Source organism: Neopsephotus bourkii, unplaced genomic scaffold (genome assembly GCF_033783945.1).
Source record: "Neopsephotus bourkii isolate Nb327-2 ecotype Australia unplaced genomic scaffold, CSIRO-AGI_Nbou_v1 NB_518, whole genome shotgun sequence".
Lineage (NCBI taxonomy): Eukaryota > Metazoa > Chordata > Aves > Psittaciformes > Psittacidae > Neopsephotus > Neopsephotus bourkii.
Window position 1 is genome coordinate 335,001 of NW_026901019.1, and position 15,316 is coordinate 350,316.

General features: G+C 39.3%; 1 protein-coding gene across 8 annotated transcripts in view; it reads right to left on the minus strand.

Annotated features, from left to right (window-relative positions):
* The window catches only part of NVL (nuclear VCP like), a 42,030-nt gene extending 26,849 nt beyond the window's left edge, over nucleotides 1-15,181 (minus strand). For 4 of the 8 annotated variants that reach the window (XR_009725011.1, XM_061350461.1, XM_061350464.1 and 1 more), the window contains exons 1-12: nucleotides 15,004-15,181; nucleotides 12,821-12,894; nucleotides 11,853-11,905; nucleotides 11,670-11,766; nucleotides 10,730-10,784; nucleotides 9,987-10,253; nucleotides 8,328-8,454; nucleotides 7,996-8,072; nucleotides 7,581-7,715; nucleotides 5,250-5,351; nucleotides 3,325-3,442; nucleotides 2,701-2,845 (exon numbers count right to left, since the gene is read on the minus strand). Coding sequence is in view for 7 of the 8 variants with exons in the window: in XM_061350461.1 (XP_061206445.1) it covers nucleotides 2,701-2,845; nucleotides 3,325-3,442; nucleotides 5,250-5,351; nucleotides 7,581-7,715; nucleotides 7,996-8,072; nucleotides 8,328-8,454; nucleotides 9,987-10,253; nucleotides 10,730-10,784; nucleotides 11,670-11,766; nucleotides 11,853-11,905; nucleotides 12,821-12,894; nucleotides 15,004-15,060 (1,307 nt within the window). In the remaining variant the exon portion in view is untranslated. Of the gene's footprint in view, nucleotides 1-2,700; nucleotides 2,846-3,324; nucleotides 3,443-5,249; nucleotides 5,352-7,580; nucleotides 7,716-7,995; nucleotides 8,073-8,327; nucleotides 8,455-9,986; nucleotides 10,254-10,729; nucleotides 10,785-11,669; nucleotides 11,767-11,852; nucleotides 11,906-12,820; nucleotides 12,895-15,003 lie in introns of those variants that run through there. The other 4 variants (XM_061350460.1, XM_061350465.1, XM_061350466.1 and 1 more) reach the window with 4 other exon arrangements.
* Between the last annotated feature and the right edge of the window lie 135 nt (nucleotides 15,182-15,316).

Below are 15,316 nucleotides of genomic sequence, written 5' to 3' on the forward strand. Positions count from 1 at the left end.
AAGAGCAACAAAATAAAGATGAAGCTGTGGCTTTTTTAATTTTCACATGAAAACAAACAGCATTGATTTATGGACTCTCTTAGTCTACATGAACTGAAGCAGTACAGTGGGAACAATTTTCACTCAACTAGAAACTAACTAACAGTGAAACCCACAAACCCATACTAGGTACTTGCTTTCAGTTCTTAAAACAAAACCCAGAATCAACCAACAATGTCAATCAGTGGGTAAAAGCTGGTTTTGGTGAATCTCAACATTACAGACTCTTTAAACCTCAGTTTATGATTCTAAATTGACAGAGTAGATCTCAGAGCATACCACAGAGACACACGTAAGTTATGCATTGAGGTATTCAACCTTGTATTCGTAACAACCTTAGTCTGCATTGTCTGTTCCATACCAGTTTTATTTATTTATCAAATAACATCCACAACAAACTATTCTACAAACAACAAATGAAATCAGACTGTCTGAAGAGCTCTGCCTTTTAATCTTCAGTATTGTTCCTCTACCACTGTCAGCTGAATACAACTGCAGATATTTCCTGTGTCCCCCATAAAATTTCCAATGGGCATTTCCAACAGCTTATGTGTACACCTCATGTGTTACCTCATCCTGACCCAAAAGCTGAAGTTACATGTACTTATACAGTTCCATCACTAATACAAAACAGCACTAGGTAACTAGCAGTGAAATGCTATTCTGCATGCTTTTTTAATGGGAGTTTTTTCACCCTGTATTAAGGCCCAAGCTTTAAAAACCTCCTTCAAGGTCCACCAGGCCTTCCTTCTGTTCTGCTAAGCCAAGGACAACTGAAAAGTACTTAAGTAGTCAAAACCAAAGACAAAAGCCAGTATCACCACACAAATACTGGCAGAGGGATCAAATCAGCTTGTTTAAAACAGCAAAACATCACTTCATTAGGAAAATATTCTATAAAGGCAGCACAAAACCAAGAACAAGCCAAGAAGTGAAGAATATTAACGTGCTTTCTAGTTCCAGTCAAAAGTAGCTTAAATTACTTCCACATCAAGTAATGTAACTACAGGAATGTTTTGAATAGTTTAATAACTTGCTCTTTTCATAACTCTTGAATTTTAGTATGTTACATCTGTTTACCTCCCTCACTAATAATTTGCACAGCCTCTCATTTAAATCTGCATTAGTGACATTGGCTTGGTTCTCAAGACTTTTTCAACCTGTCTGACAACATCTGTAGTGAAGCAAGTAATTCAGAATGTAGTATTAAGAACTGTAAATTCCTCATTCCAAATCCATCCCCTACTGTTTTCCTTCACGTGCTTCATACATGCACATGAAAACACTGCCAGTAAACACCAGGTACTCCTTCTCATTCTACTTTACCCCCCCAAGGCTGTAGAACCACAATTAGGTAGTTCAAATCACACTTTCAGCAAGACTTTATTACGTGGTAAACCAGAGCACTATGAGGACTTCTGCTTCTATATGACCCTTCTATTTTTCAGAGAAAGGAGAAAACCACCCCAGCAGAAACCAGCCCAAAGCCAAAACACACAGTAAAGCTGGGGGAGGTGGTTAATTTAACAAAGAAAAATAAAATCAACAATTCCTGTAAGCCTACACCTCCAGGAACACAAATACAAACTGTACAAAACAATTACAAGAACGAATGTGACTAACTCATGAACAATCTTTAAACACTATAATGGCTTTCCCATTCACATCTTCTATCCTTTGAAGCAGTGCTGTTTCTGGGAATATCATACTGAATATCATATTTTCAACACAAACCAAAGAAATATCAGAATAAGAAATCTCAACAGTAAATTCTTTAGTTCTACATCAAACCACTTGCATGTTTGTGCACAACCAAGAGGAACATAACTACTACATACATAATTACTGTACGGGCAGGGTGGGGGGAAAGAAAGGTGGAATATCGGCCAGCAGTGTTGAGAACACAAAGTGAGCAATACTGCAAGCAGAATAGTTTGTTTTGTCAACCTAAGAAATAAAGTTTAAGCTAGAATGAACTTATCCTTTAACCTTTCTTTCCTTTGCATATCAAGATAAGCCACAGCTGTCTTTACATTTCCCTTCCTGTGTTTTTTGCTATTGTGAAAATGAGTAGCAGTTCTTTTTTTTAATTAAGAAAAGCAAAAGTTGTGGGGTTTTTGGTTTGTTTTAGTTTTTCCATCTAGTCTGACAGTCACAAATATTTGGAATATAAAGGGGCTAGTTACAAAACAGGATAATTGCAGCTCAGCTTAATGCCTGGACCTTCCACAACAAATGGAATGGAAGAACTTAGGCCTGTTGCTTAAGGTATGTATGTGCTTGACAGGACTAACAAATGGGCTTAATTTATGTTCCTAATTTAATAGTTACACAGGGAGCACCAAAGACAGAATGTTAATCTTCTGAACAACAGGGAACATATATTTAATTCCATCCTCTCTACTATTAAGGCACTTGAAAACCCAGTAACAACTGCTCACAAGAAATGAAACCATTCCAAATGTAGTCACAGCTATCAAGACAAAGAAAAGATGCACACTTAATGTCTTCTGCACTTTTCAGTGTATGCTGACCCACAAGTGTGTACAGGCAAAACCAGTACTAAACACAATACTCTTCCTGAATTTTTATGTTAACTTGCACATTGTTCCCTTATTTATTAATTAATCAAAAAGAAGCTTAAACTTTTAACACACATACTTTTCTCTTGCTGCTTCATCTGGGATCCCCAAACGAATTTCCCGATCAAACCTCCCAGCTCTCCTCAATGCAGGGTCAAGTGAGTCAGGTCTGTTAGTTGCTCCGATAACAAGGACCTGGGTAGTGGCAGCCACGTTATTCAAATCTAAAGGAAGGAAGGAAGGAAGGAAGGAAGTTAGTACTCATATCCACTGTCTCAACTTTATCCTGATAGCAGCAGGATTCTGGTTCTGCAGCACACAATAATACTCAGAACAGCAGAGATAAACTAGCCAAAGGCAGACTAAACTGCTGTTCATCCTTATAGCCACTACTTCGAATTTGCACTTTGCACAATCAAGTAAGAAATAAGCATTTCAAACGACATTTGACACATTTTCCTATTATAACTCTCTGTCCAACAGACAGGCTTTTGTAACGCTGCACAGACCATTGTGAAAATAAGGCAGCAACATTCTCTCAAATTAATTAGAATCTTCCTATCATCCCCCAGGGAAACTGTGCCAAAACATGAAAAATTATTACCACTATCTCCACGAAAGTAACCACAAGTCACTACTGAAGGAAAGCAGCGAGCCTGATCATTAAAAGGTTTAGCTTAGTACAGATGTTCCTGAAACTGACCATCCATGCAAGTTAGGAACTGAGCAACAATTCTCCGCTCCATGTCCTTCGATGCAACTTCTCTTTTTGGGGTGATGGCATCAATCTCATCAATGAAAAGGACACACGGTGCATTGGACTAGGAACAAGAAATATTAATAGTTACAGAATTACAATGTCAGAGTGCATTACAAGAGAGAAAGAAATTATTCAGACTTTCTATGTTGTAAGCATTACTGTAAGTCTGCTGCACAAGCAGCCTGCCCTAGAACAATTCTGTTGTTATTACTATCTGGAGAGCCACCAGACTATGAAACTGTGCTGAGCTGAGGCTATGAAATCATTAAGGCATTGAGATTCAAAATGTGTCTATATATTGTTTAAAATTTAAACTTGCCTCTACGCTGGTTTATTTTTTTGATAAATACACCGCTGTGACTGCTTACTTGCTTAAGTCCAGAAAAGAAAATCAGGCAAGAAAGGTCTGGGTTGGTTTTTGTTTGTTTTGTTAGTGACATTAGAGCTGTGGAATTTCAAGAGTTAGTGTTACTGACATATATCACAAAATAGAAGGAGCAGTAGGTAGTCATGAAGAATGATCTGCCAGCTTCCAGATGACTGGCAGAGCCTAACCATGTTCGAAGAGTATAAATGAGTAATGAGCAACTCCTACAAGTGTTCTGAAATTCCATGTACTTCATAAAAAGCCAGCTCTAATATAGAAGAATAATTAGTGTAACTAACAGAACAGTGTTTAACGGATGTAAGATTATTCATATGCTCAAAAAGCACTAGTAGTGCAGAGGAATACTTAAGGAAAACACTAGAATCATCTTCAAAAACAGTCCAATATAAAACACCAGTATTTTCAGACCCATGCATTCGGCGCTATCGGGTGGCAACAGCGCCATCTAGTCGTCATTCATCTCCACTTCGGGAGAAAATGCAATTAAGATGTAAAGATTCACAGCACATACATAATGTGTAACTATAGCTTTGTTCCCTGTACAAAAACTAAGTGGAAAAGCTACTTAAGTGAACGTGAAAGACTATAAGAAAGGCCACATTTTATTTTTAAACATCTTTCATGCAATATATTTAGTTGCTTTAAAAATAAAGCAACCTCCCCTCAATGTACACACAAAAGATACAATTTCTAAAAAAAAAAATCTGTGAAACCACACTCATTTTTATTCTAAAAAAAACATCTTAACAAGGCTTTCTAAAATTAAAATGTAGTTAGAACTGGAAACATAATAATCTAACAGCTTCACAATAAGCAGTTTAGCTTTGTTTAGCATTCTTTTTTACAGGAACATACTCTAAACACCTATCTACATTTGTAGGGGAGAGCAGAAAAATGGAATAAAGTTGGAAAACCAGAACATTCTCAGAGGTCAGGAACACAAAACTGACCTCATGAAATAAAACATTAGCCACATATTAAATGTTTAATGTTTTAACCTGGCTGGTTCTCTTTGCTTCTTACCGAGTCTGGAAATTGCAACAAAGCAAGATTTCAGCTGTAATTTGGTTTGTTCTCTTATTATGTTTGTCCCAGATTTCATACTTTATACTTAAACCCCCAGGTTTTAAGTCTCTCACATTCACTCAAATCCCATGCCAGATAAAAACAGCAAAAAAATGTTATAATAAAAGAGTACAGTGAACTGCTCTTCCCTATTTTTATGTATCAAGCCAAGCAGCTCCAAATAGGTAAATTTATGATGATCACTTTACACTGATATGATGAACTATCTTTGGTCAAGATTTCAGAACAGTGATCTTTGTGTTCTATGACAGCATGACAGTACAATGGAATTCTACTCACAGAAGGGGAGACACTATGACTTGTGTGTAGCAGTACAAAGATTCACTCACATTCATACCACAGCAACAAAGTATGAATCCTTACAAAGAAAAGGAAAAACAGTCCAGTGTCTCACCACAGCCTGCTCAAACAGCTCTCTCAGTTTCTGCTCAGACTCCCCTGACACTCCAGACACCACCTCTGTTGCTGCAACTTTCAGCATCGGGAGCTCAAGTTCCTGAAAAAGACAAGGAACATACAATATCATGTATTGCATGATATATCTAGAGGTTAGAAATATTGGCTGTCCTAGAGGACAGATATTTTCCAGTATGACATCTTTTATGCCCAAAGATTATTTAATCAAGACTAAAACTTAAAGAGCTTTAAAAAACAGATGAGTTGTATCCTCTGATTTAAAATGGGTCTGTGCCATTTGGCCAAGTGAACAGAAATGGATACAAAAACCACGTTTTCCTAATTCAGTTAGAGAACAATTGCACTGTCAAATAGCTTTGCACCTTGGTCCCCAACAGAGTCCTTCACAACACATATACTTCAGTGCTTGCTTGAGCTCCCTTCTTGAGAAAATTGCCTATTTCCATCTGTGAAAAGTGTTGCTTAGCAGTGTGGAAGAAAGAGATCTCCACAAGGTTTGGTTCCCTCAAACTTGCTCCAGAAATACCTGAGGAGTATACAGTAAGATACTTGTAAAGCTCAAGGCCATGTTTTTCTGCTCTTAAAAGTAAGCAAAATTGTAACTTTGATAGTCTGTAGCCCAGTAGTGCTATAGGTAGTGGCAGCTTATTTCAAGATCTTTGAACTACACATATATATTAAAAAATAATCCTAATTTATACAAATCAAGGCCACCAGAAGCACATGGGACTTGGAGGAGCTAATCTGCCTTAAACAGCACTACTGAAAATCTCGTATTTAAGAATTAGTCATTACATTAACCACAGAATCAGAATCCCAGGTTAGAAGGGATCTCAAGGACCATCTGGTGCAACCCTTCTTTGCAAAACACAAGAGTCTAAAAAAGATGTCCTAGTGCCCTGTCCAGCTGAATCTTAACAGTATCCAGCATTGGGGAATCTACCACTTCCCTAGGGAATCATTCTGATTGTTCTTACTGTGAAAAAATTCCCAAACTGAATCTCCCCATAAGTAACTTGCATCCATCACCCCCCCTCTTTTCCATGTGACTCCTTGTAGAAAGGGACTCTCCATCTTCTTTACAGCCATCCTTTAAATACCAGAACATGGTGACAAGGTCTCCCATGAACATTCTTTTCTCAAGGTAGAGCAAACCCAGATCTCTCAGCCTTCCCTCACATGGCAGCTTCCCAGTCCTTTGATCATGTTTATGACCCTTCTCTGGACCCTCTCCAGACTTTCCACATCTTTTTAACTCATCTCTGAACATTTTTCCACTTGTGTCATGGTTCTTTCCCCAAATTTAGTACCCTTCCAGGATACAAATACCCACTGAATCGTTAAATAGCACAGATTCACTCAATGGGTACCTTTTAACAATAAAGCATTGAAAAGAAGAAACCCAAATCTTTTAAATGAAAACATCTGAAATTATGTCAGAAGGGTCTAACCAACACTTAAGGAATAAACATCCATTTTTTTTTTCAAAAAATAAAATCTTCCCTACAAAAGTTTCTAATTTCCACGTATCTATACTTAAGGTTACAATCTGTGACATTTAAGGAATAACTGTATTAAAGAAATGTCCATGGTTAGCACCAAATACCCCTTAATAGCCCCTAGATTTATACCCAAAACAGGCACATAGCAGCCCAGCAGCCTCACCACACACCAAACTATTAACACCAATATTGTCCTATGATCTGAAATTATTAGCTTGACGCAGGGAAGGCAATATCCAGTCTGAAATTCAGAAATCACTGTTCAATGGATGCCACCCAACAGAATCAATATAATGCTTCATAAAAGACGGTAAGGTTCAGTCCATGCTTAAAACACTACGGTAAATTTAACCAAAAGTATCTTTTATATATAGCCTTCTCAATACCCATGTCTATCCTGTTGTCCTGGGAATGCCTCAAAACAAGTAAATTCAACATAAAACCCTGTCACTATATCCCCTCTTTATATATGAGGTTCTATCAAGTACAGATTCAGACGGAATTTAAACAAAGGAAGTAAAGATGAATGTGTTTGAGACTAAGACTGAATGGAGAGAAAAGAGACAAAAAAGAAGAAAAATCTAGGTTATCATGATATACTCCATCCCTGGCAGTGTTCAGGGCCAGGTTGGAGAGACCTTTGGGCAATGTGGTCTAGTGTGAGGCGTCCCTGCCCATGGCAGGGGGTTGGAATTGGATGATCTTTAGGTCCTTTCCAACCCAAACCATTCTATGAAGGAGGATTATATTTTCTTTCTAAGTATAATTCAGAAAAAGAAGAAACTGTAAATTTAAAGCTATCTCACCCCAGCAATTGCCTGTGCAAGTAGTGTCTTTCCACATCCTGGTGGTCCATGTAAAAGAAAACCGCGAGGCGGAACCACGCCTAAGTGCTTATAGACTTCAGGGTGACGGACATGAATAAGCATCTTGCATATTTCCTGTTAAGAACAAGGGAGACCTCCATCTAAATTGCAGCAATTAGTATTAGAGATTGCTAATATCATAGGGAAAAATAAAGCAAATTCTGTTCACTAACACAAATTTCAGTGACTGCTTTCAGCAAGATTAATCAAAGGGAAAAAACACTTTGTTGCTGTTGGTACAGGCAGCTGCTCTCAGCACCATGCAGATGAATACTGTCAGATTTCTTCTTTATTATTTTTCATCTGACATTTTATTCAGTGCATTCTGTACCCCACAAATACAATTTTCACAAACCTTTAAAGTTCCATCATTGCCTCCTACATCCTCAAACTTCACTGAAGGGTGGTAAAGCTCTGGTGCCTTACTTCTAACTGTTAAGGAGAAAAAGTCATGCAAATTACTAACACCAAACCAAAAAGTATTCAGGCTAAACAATTAGCTAAGTACATGGAATAGTATTATTTTGTGGTAGCAGACACAGGACTGGAATGTATTTTTAGTACTATGTTAAGTAACATTGCTTAACAAAAAAATAAATGCTTGAGGATGATCAGAAAACACTTCTCTGGTAATGGATCCCATGGTCAAACACTCTCTGGAGTAACACTCTGCAAGTAACTTCTCACCTTTCTCTTTAAGCAAGATGGAATTAATCTCTTCATCTACATCTGGAAGTTCTTCTTTTTTTCTTTTTGTTCTCTTACCCTTTGTCTTCTTTCTTTCACTCTCCAAGACAGACACTTCTGTTGATTTCTAGGGCATAAACCCAGAACTAAATATAAAAAGCTTTGCAAGTCAGTGAATTGCTGCAAATACTTAAAAGGACAAAGCGTGTGTCTATGATGCTTATCTTACGCATATTATATAAATAAAGAGAAGCAAGGCAGGAATTCAACCCCTTCTTTTTGTAGAAAAGCCTTTTTTTTTTTTTTTACTGAAAATTAGCCCTTTTTAAAAGGTTCAATTACAGCAGTCACTTTTTTTGCTAAGAGTATGTATCTCCAAGCAAAAAAACCCCAAACACCTTTCCTCACCCAAAACTCCCAAACCACTAACCAAAATCAGACAGTAGTTATTTGTATACCATAAAGCAATCCGCTTTGGGGATTCATATACCTATATGAATATATTAACCCCAATGGAAACAATTCTTATTACTAGTAAGTCATGAGTGGCTATAAGAAAATATTATTCAGTGCCGACATAAATTAACTGTATGAAAAAAAATTACTAATACAGGAGAAAACAAAGAAAAAAGAGGTTCTTTGAGAAAGGGTTTTGTATGTTTTTCAGTATACAGTATTGCAAACATTTTACAATTTGAAGATCTCCCTTTTATTCAATTTCTCTATGTAAGAGGGCACAGTACTAGCAGGACAAAGGGATGATGTCTCAAATCTACCTGTTCACTAAGTACTTTGTTGTGCAGTTATAAAGGTGGATATAAATGTAGTTCTTCCTTCACATAAAAAAAGAGCATCCTGCCAAAACATCTGGTCAGCCAAACAATGTGTGTTATCTCCCATGCACAAATGGAAAAATCTCAACAGCTAAACAAATCTGGGTGTTTTTTTCCTAAATAAGATAAAAACATTGCGGGGGGAGGAGAGGAATCACGAAGTAGCCAATATGTCTTGATGGGGAGTAGGACCTACTTCTAACTGCTTTATAAATCAATGCAATTTCCCTTCAACTTCCCCAACTCTTGTCCATCCAAACAATTTCAGCTTTTTTCCATGCTCTAAGACTTAACCACTGGCTAAAGGAGACCATGTGCTATGGCTACAGCAAGCCACATGCTTCCTGACTAGTTAGGCTGGTCACTGGCTAACAGAATAAATAATAGCTAAGTTCTGCTAACCTTTCTCTAAGTATGGGCATTAATCTGGGTCTCTCTAATACTGAGCACTACATTTGCCTCAAAAAATGGTGAAGGAAGTTGTAATTTTGTGACTTTTTTACCTCTCATACAAACACACTTAAAATGGCCCATAAGGTTCAAAAATCGCTTTTGACAAGGCAAAACAATAGGCTAAGCCCTTCCTTCTTCAGAAACCAAGCTCAAAGGAAGTATTCCACTGAGTTGAAGCCAATCTTTCCTTTCTATTTAATAGGTTCGCTACCTGTAAACACATGCACATTTGTAATTAAAATAATACATTTTAAAAATCCAGAGAGAAAGATGGTCTGATCTTAGTATCACCCTTCAAAAGCATGACAAATTACACGGGAAATTATCTTCATACTTGCTACTTAAATCACATTGGGTTTGTAAAACACAATACCTCAGAAATCAGTTTCTTTTCATCTCCTTCTCCATCCTCAGAAAGGTCAATGAAAAAGTCTTTTCCAGATGGAGTTTTATCAATGAACCAGCCACCCTCAGAGATACGTGTTTCTACTCTTGCTCCTGATGAGAGGGTGCTTGTTTGGGGAGCTGTTCGTACAGGATGGGGGGTTTCCATTGGTTCATTTTTTGGAGTGGTTGGAACAGAATCGGGATTTCCTTTCTTGTATAAGCTCAGCAGGGAACTGTTCATGTGATTTGTAGACTGCAAAATGTATTTTAAAAGAAAATATACAGGTTATAACTTGGATTATTTATACTGAGGCCAATGAAAAGTATTTCATAAACAATATTTAGTATTATAAAGTAGCCATGCATCTTCTACCCTACTCCCCTGCAAAGCAAACAACAGCATATAAAACTGTATCTGCTAGTCAAAGAGAGCAGTCTTTGCAATTCACTCTGAATGACCCCTGTTAATTGATAGTCACCTCTTTTAGTAATAGGTATGTCAGCTCCTTCAATCTGGCCCCCAGCACGCATTCTTAAGAAGTGACTCCCCACTACAGATTCTCCCTTCTTCAGAAAACAGCCTCCTTTCACTTCTATAGATTCTCAGCTGGAATTGCCAACTCTGACTTTACCTCACCTTCGTTTTTAAACTCTCCAAGTGCACTGCAATTTCACAACACAGAATTGTGTGTTATGCAAATACAAACAATTATATTAAATACAACTTACTAGATCTTCTGGATAATCATCATAATCAGAGTCATCTGTGGCACTTCCTCCAGTCCTTTACATGGAAGGAAGACAAAACCTATTAGGATATCAGAGCAGAACTGCAAAGGAGACACCCCCAAAACAAAACAATGCAATCTTACAACGTGGTTCCCTAAACCCATGATATGTAGCCTAAGACTGGAGAAAAATCCCTGACTTTCATGCTCTAAATTTACTCCTATGAAGAGTTAAAAACCACATCCTTTCCAAGTCTGCCATGCGTTAGATAAACTTTGCAACATGGCTGAAAGACTGCCCTAAGAAAAAGTGGTGTAGGATCAATCTGATTCAGTTCACCAAGAGATCACACAATCTCCAGTGCTGGCACAAGGGAAGTACTAGCAATTCACTGCTGTACTGGACTAGCTCTTCTGACAACCATGTCCTGATTTCCTATGAGACCCTTAATACCTATCAGAGGTTAGAGAAACCAGAATGGTCCATGAGACTGCAGAACTGGGAGTCAGGAAACCTCAGATCCAGCAGTGATTTACTCTGAATAGCCCATCTTGTAGCCTTTTATCTCAGATTCAGTTAATGTCCCTCACACCCAAGAATGTTTAAACACAAAACAAAACTAAGGAACTGAATCACATGAGGACTGGGGCCTCTTATGGAAAACTATCAAGAAAGCCTCAAGGTTATCCACTAATTGAGGACTATATGATCCCCATAACAGAAAAATTGTGACTGGTTCTAGTATATGCTTGTCTTCAGTGAAAAAAGTGCTTCCATTCACTACAGGTAATTTCTGATGAAGACAGGCCTATGGGAAATCAAAGATCTGTCTGTAACCTTAAAGCTACCAAAATTTAATAATATGCAGAAAGAAAGTTTTAAAGAAGCCACAATACTAATGGCATTATTAAAGTAATCTAATGGTCAAAATTCTTCTTACTCATTTTTCTCTTGCTGTCTTGCTCTTTTTGCCACGTGTTCGGCTTCTAAACCTGCTAAATCTTCACGTTCTTTTTCATTACTGATTATTCCAAACACTAAAAGGAAAGGTTCAAACATGTTAAGAAAACAGCCAAAGCATATTCAAAAAATTTGATCTTGGACATAATACTAACAGAACTACCTTTTTCAACTTGTATTCTAAAAGCATTTCGTTTTCTTCGTCCATAGTCTGCACTGAAAAAAACCCAAAATAAACAGGTTACACCAACTGCTTCTTCCCCCACCACAGTGTCATTTTCAGGGGGAAAAAATACATTGTCAGTTGAAAACCAAACTTTTATAGAAGCTATAAACCATGTGAACACACAATTGTTTTGTCTTAAGCCTGGAACAGCTCAATCACTGGGATGAAGCAAAAGCACCAAACTATACTGGGCTCTAAAGGGATGTTTAGTTAATACTATCAAGATCCTTTTTAGCTGTAGATACAGAGAAGCAGCCACATACAATCACACTGGATGAACACAGGACTAGGAAGGACAGTCCAGTGAGGAATGACTGCTGATCAATAACAGTCACTATAAGAAAATCTGATACAATGAGCACCCTTAAATGCAAACAAAAATCATCAACCTTTTACCTTCACTTCCTAAGGGTATATTTTATCTATTTGCTTTTATAAAATCGCTGAAAGAGGAAAAACAAAACAAAACACCAAGACCTGTAAGCATCCTAAGCAAAGGGTTTGGCTCCCTTTCTCTAACAAGGCACAAACAGAACACACAAACATGAATGAATATAATTCTCCACCTTCATTAACCCCCACAGCCACCGATGACCTGCTGACACACAACCTTGCTCCCACCCATATCAGCCTAAAATTAATTAGGCAAGACTGACCATCCTGCTGAGCCCTCTAATCTCCCCCAACTGCCTGCACCGAAGTGTTATTTTCCCTAACATTTCAGCTCACTGAGGGTAAGGACCAACATGCTGCAATACATCTGTAGCTGTTTAATTAAAACAAAAAAAGCAGCCCACAAAAAACAAACCACAACTAGATCTTCCAATGCCAGTGCATTAATAAAGTAAGAGTTACTAGATATATCAGCAGATGGAAACACTGCTGAAGTACAAATCTTTGCTCACCTGTAGGTTTTCTGCAAATCAGATGCTAGGATTCCAATGTCAACATACTGGCCACATTTACTACTTGCAAGATACTGAAATGAAGAATTTTAAGCAGCAAATGAAATCTTTGTCAATCACTTCACCAGAACAAATAGATCAAATATGCCTACTCTTCTTAGAAATGAAAATTGCAAACAGCTTTGAACTGCCTTGGAACACACTAGACAGTATTTCCCAATGAAACAGTAAAGCTTATTAAGACACAGAGGGGAAAAGTAGCACACTGTGTTTTGGCGGCTCCATGATCTCTGGTGGTGCAATGCCATTGTTTTTATTTAGTAAGAAAGGTGACTTTGTAACCCACATGCCATCTTATTGTCCATCCTTTTAAAGTTCTTGGTTTCTCTCAGTTAGTCTCCTTCTGGGTTTAGGTCTCCTACCTTAAAAATGAAAGAATCTACATTCATATGACAGCATGGATACTATCATAATAAAAACTTTGATCTTTACAAGATGTTTCAATGAAAAGTATATAAATTACAGTGAATTCTATAAAGCTTTTCCTTTTTATTTTTTTCTGACAGCAGCTGATCCAACCCATTTTCAAACCACCGTTATTAAAGTGCAAGAAAATGTATAAAATTTCAGGTGCAACTGGAGTCCATTTGCTTTCTCTCCTCACTCTCCAAATTAGGAGAAAGAAGAAGTTTCAATACGGTAACCACCGAATCACAAAATGGTTTGGGTTTGAAGGGACTCAAAAATCACCTGGTTCCAACCCCCTGATGATGCATTTTTCTTCTTAGAAAAAGGAGACAGAATGTCCCTAAAAGATACGGCATTACCAAGGCTGCAGCAAGAACTTCAAAATCTCGTTTAAATCAATACCTCTATTTAAAATCAAACTGCTTAATATTAAATTCAGAATTCCTTTTTTAAACGACATGACACTTCATGTCACCCATGAGCAACTAGTGACCTACAGAAAAAAATCAAGCCCACCATAAATCCAGCTGCCTTTCTCACTTCAGAATAGTCAAGACAATTTCACTGTGATCTTGTAAACTAAAATATGCAACTTCCCTCAAGCAGCCACTCACACTGAAGGAATTAGAACCGGAGTACTTATCCACAGACTCAGAGAAATGGTGTTTAATTCCCAAGTCACCATAAATTTTCAGAAGGTGTGACTCAGCACTATGCCACCTGTTTTCCCTGCTCTTCACGGGTGTGTTGCGGAAGTAACCTTATTTCTTCCCTTTTCTTCAGTCATCAATTAATATAATCAATGTACATGTTTCCAAAGGTAAACACTCACTTTGCCTGCGTATACTCCGAGTGCATTTTCTCTGGACTACATTGGAGTACTGTGTCCAGTTCTGAGACCCCCAACATAAGAAGGATGGAAACTTGTTGGAGCAAGTCCAGAGGAGGCCATGAAGATGCTCCAAGGGGCTTGGAGCACCTCTGCTTTGGAGACAGACTGAGAAAGGTGGGCTGGTTTATTCTGGAGAAGAGAAAGCTCCTTAAGGGGAGACCTTAGAACAGCTCCCAGTGCCTAAAGGGGCTATAAAAAAACAGGAGCGTGGCTTTTAGGGCCTGTAAGGACAGCACAAGGGGGAATGGCTTTAAACTGAGAGCGGGGACATTCAGATTAGACATTAAGCAGAAGTTCTTCCCTGTGAGGGTGCTGAGGCGCTGGCACAGGGTGTCCAGAGAAGCTGTGGGTGCTGAGGCGCTGGCACAGGGTGTCCAGAGAAGCTGTGGCTGCCCCATCCCTGGCAATGTTCAAGGCGAGGTTGGACTGGGCTTGGAACAACCTGGTCTAGTGGGAGGTGTCTCTGCCTGTGGCAGGGGGTTCAAACTGGATGAGCTTTAAGGTCCCTTCCAACCATAACCATTCCACGGCTCTATGAGATTCATCTGATTTGAAATTGCAGCCAGCTTCAGGATCGAAATACTGAAGAATAAAACAAAAGGAAACAAAAAGCCAAAAAATACCCCCCCCCCCCCCCCCATTTCTAAACCCCGGAGAGGCCAGGCAGCGTTCTGGGACCCTCCGAGCTTCCCTCCCACCTCTGAACAGGCCGATGGCCCAGACACTTTCCGCAAGGCGGGGTAGCGGAGCGGCGAACCATGCAGTCCTGAGGGAGCCCTCCCTCGCCGATGCCTCCCCTTGAGGCCGCCGCCAGCCTCGGTACCTGCTTAACGCGCTGCTTCAGCCGCAGGTCCACGAAGTGCCCCGGCCGGCTCCGCATCGCAGCCCGCTGCCTGCCCGCGCCGGCAGGACCGAGGACTGCCCACCTCTTCGCAGGCGCCGGGCGGCCGGGAGTAGCTAGGCGGGAATTGCGCGCAGGCAGCGCCAGGGCGCCTCAGCCACGCCGCTGCAGGCCCCCTTTGAACCGCCGGCCTGGACCGGCAGAGCGGCACGGAGGAGCAGCTCGCTCTGACTGTACCCTTCCCGTCGGGGCTGTGTGAGCCCTCCGCCACCGCAGCGCCTGCGGCAAGAACCGG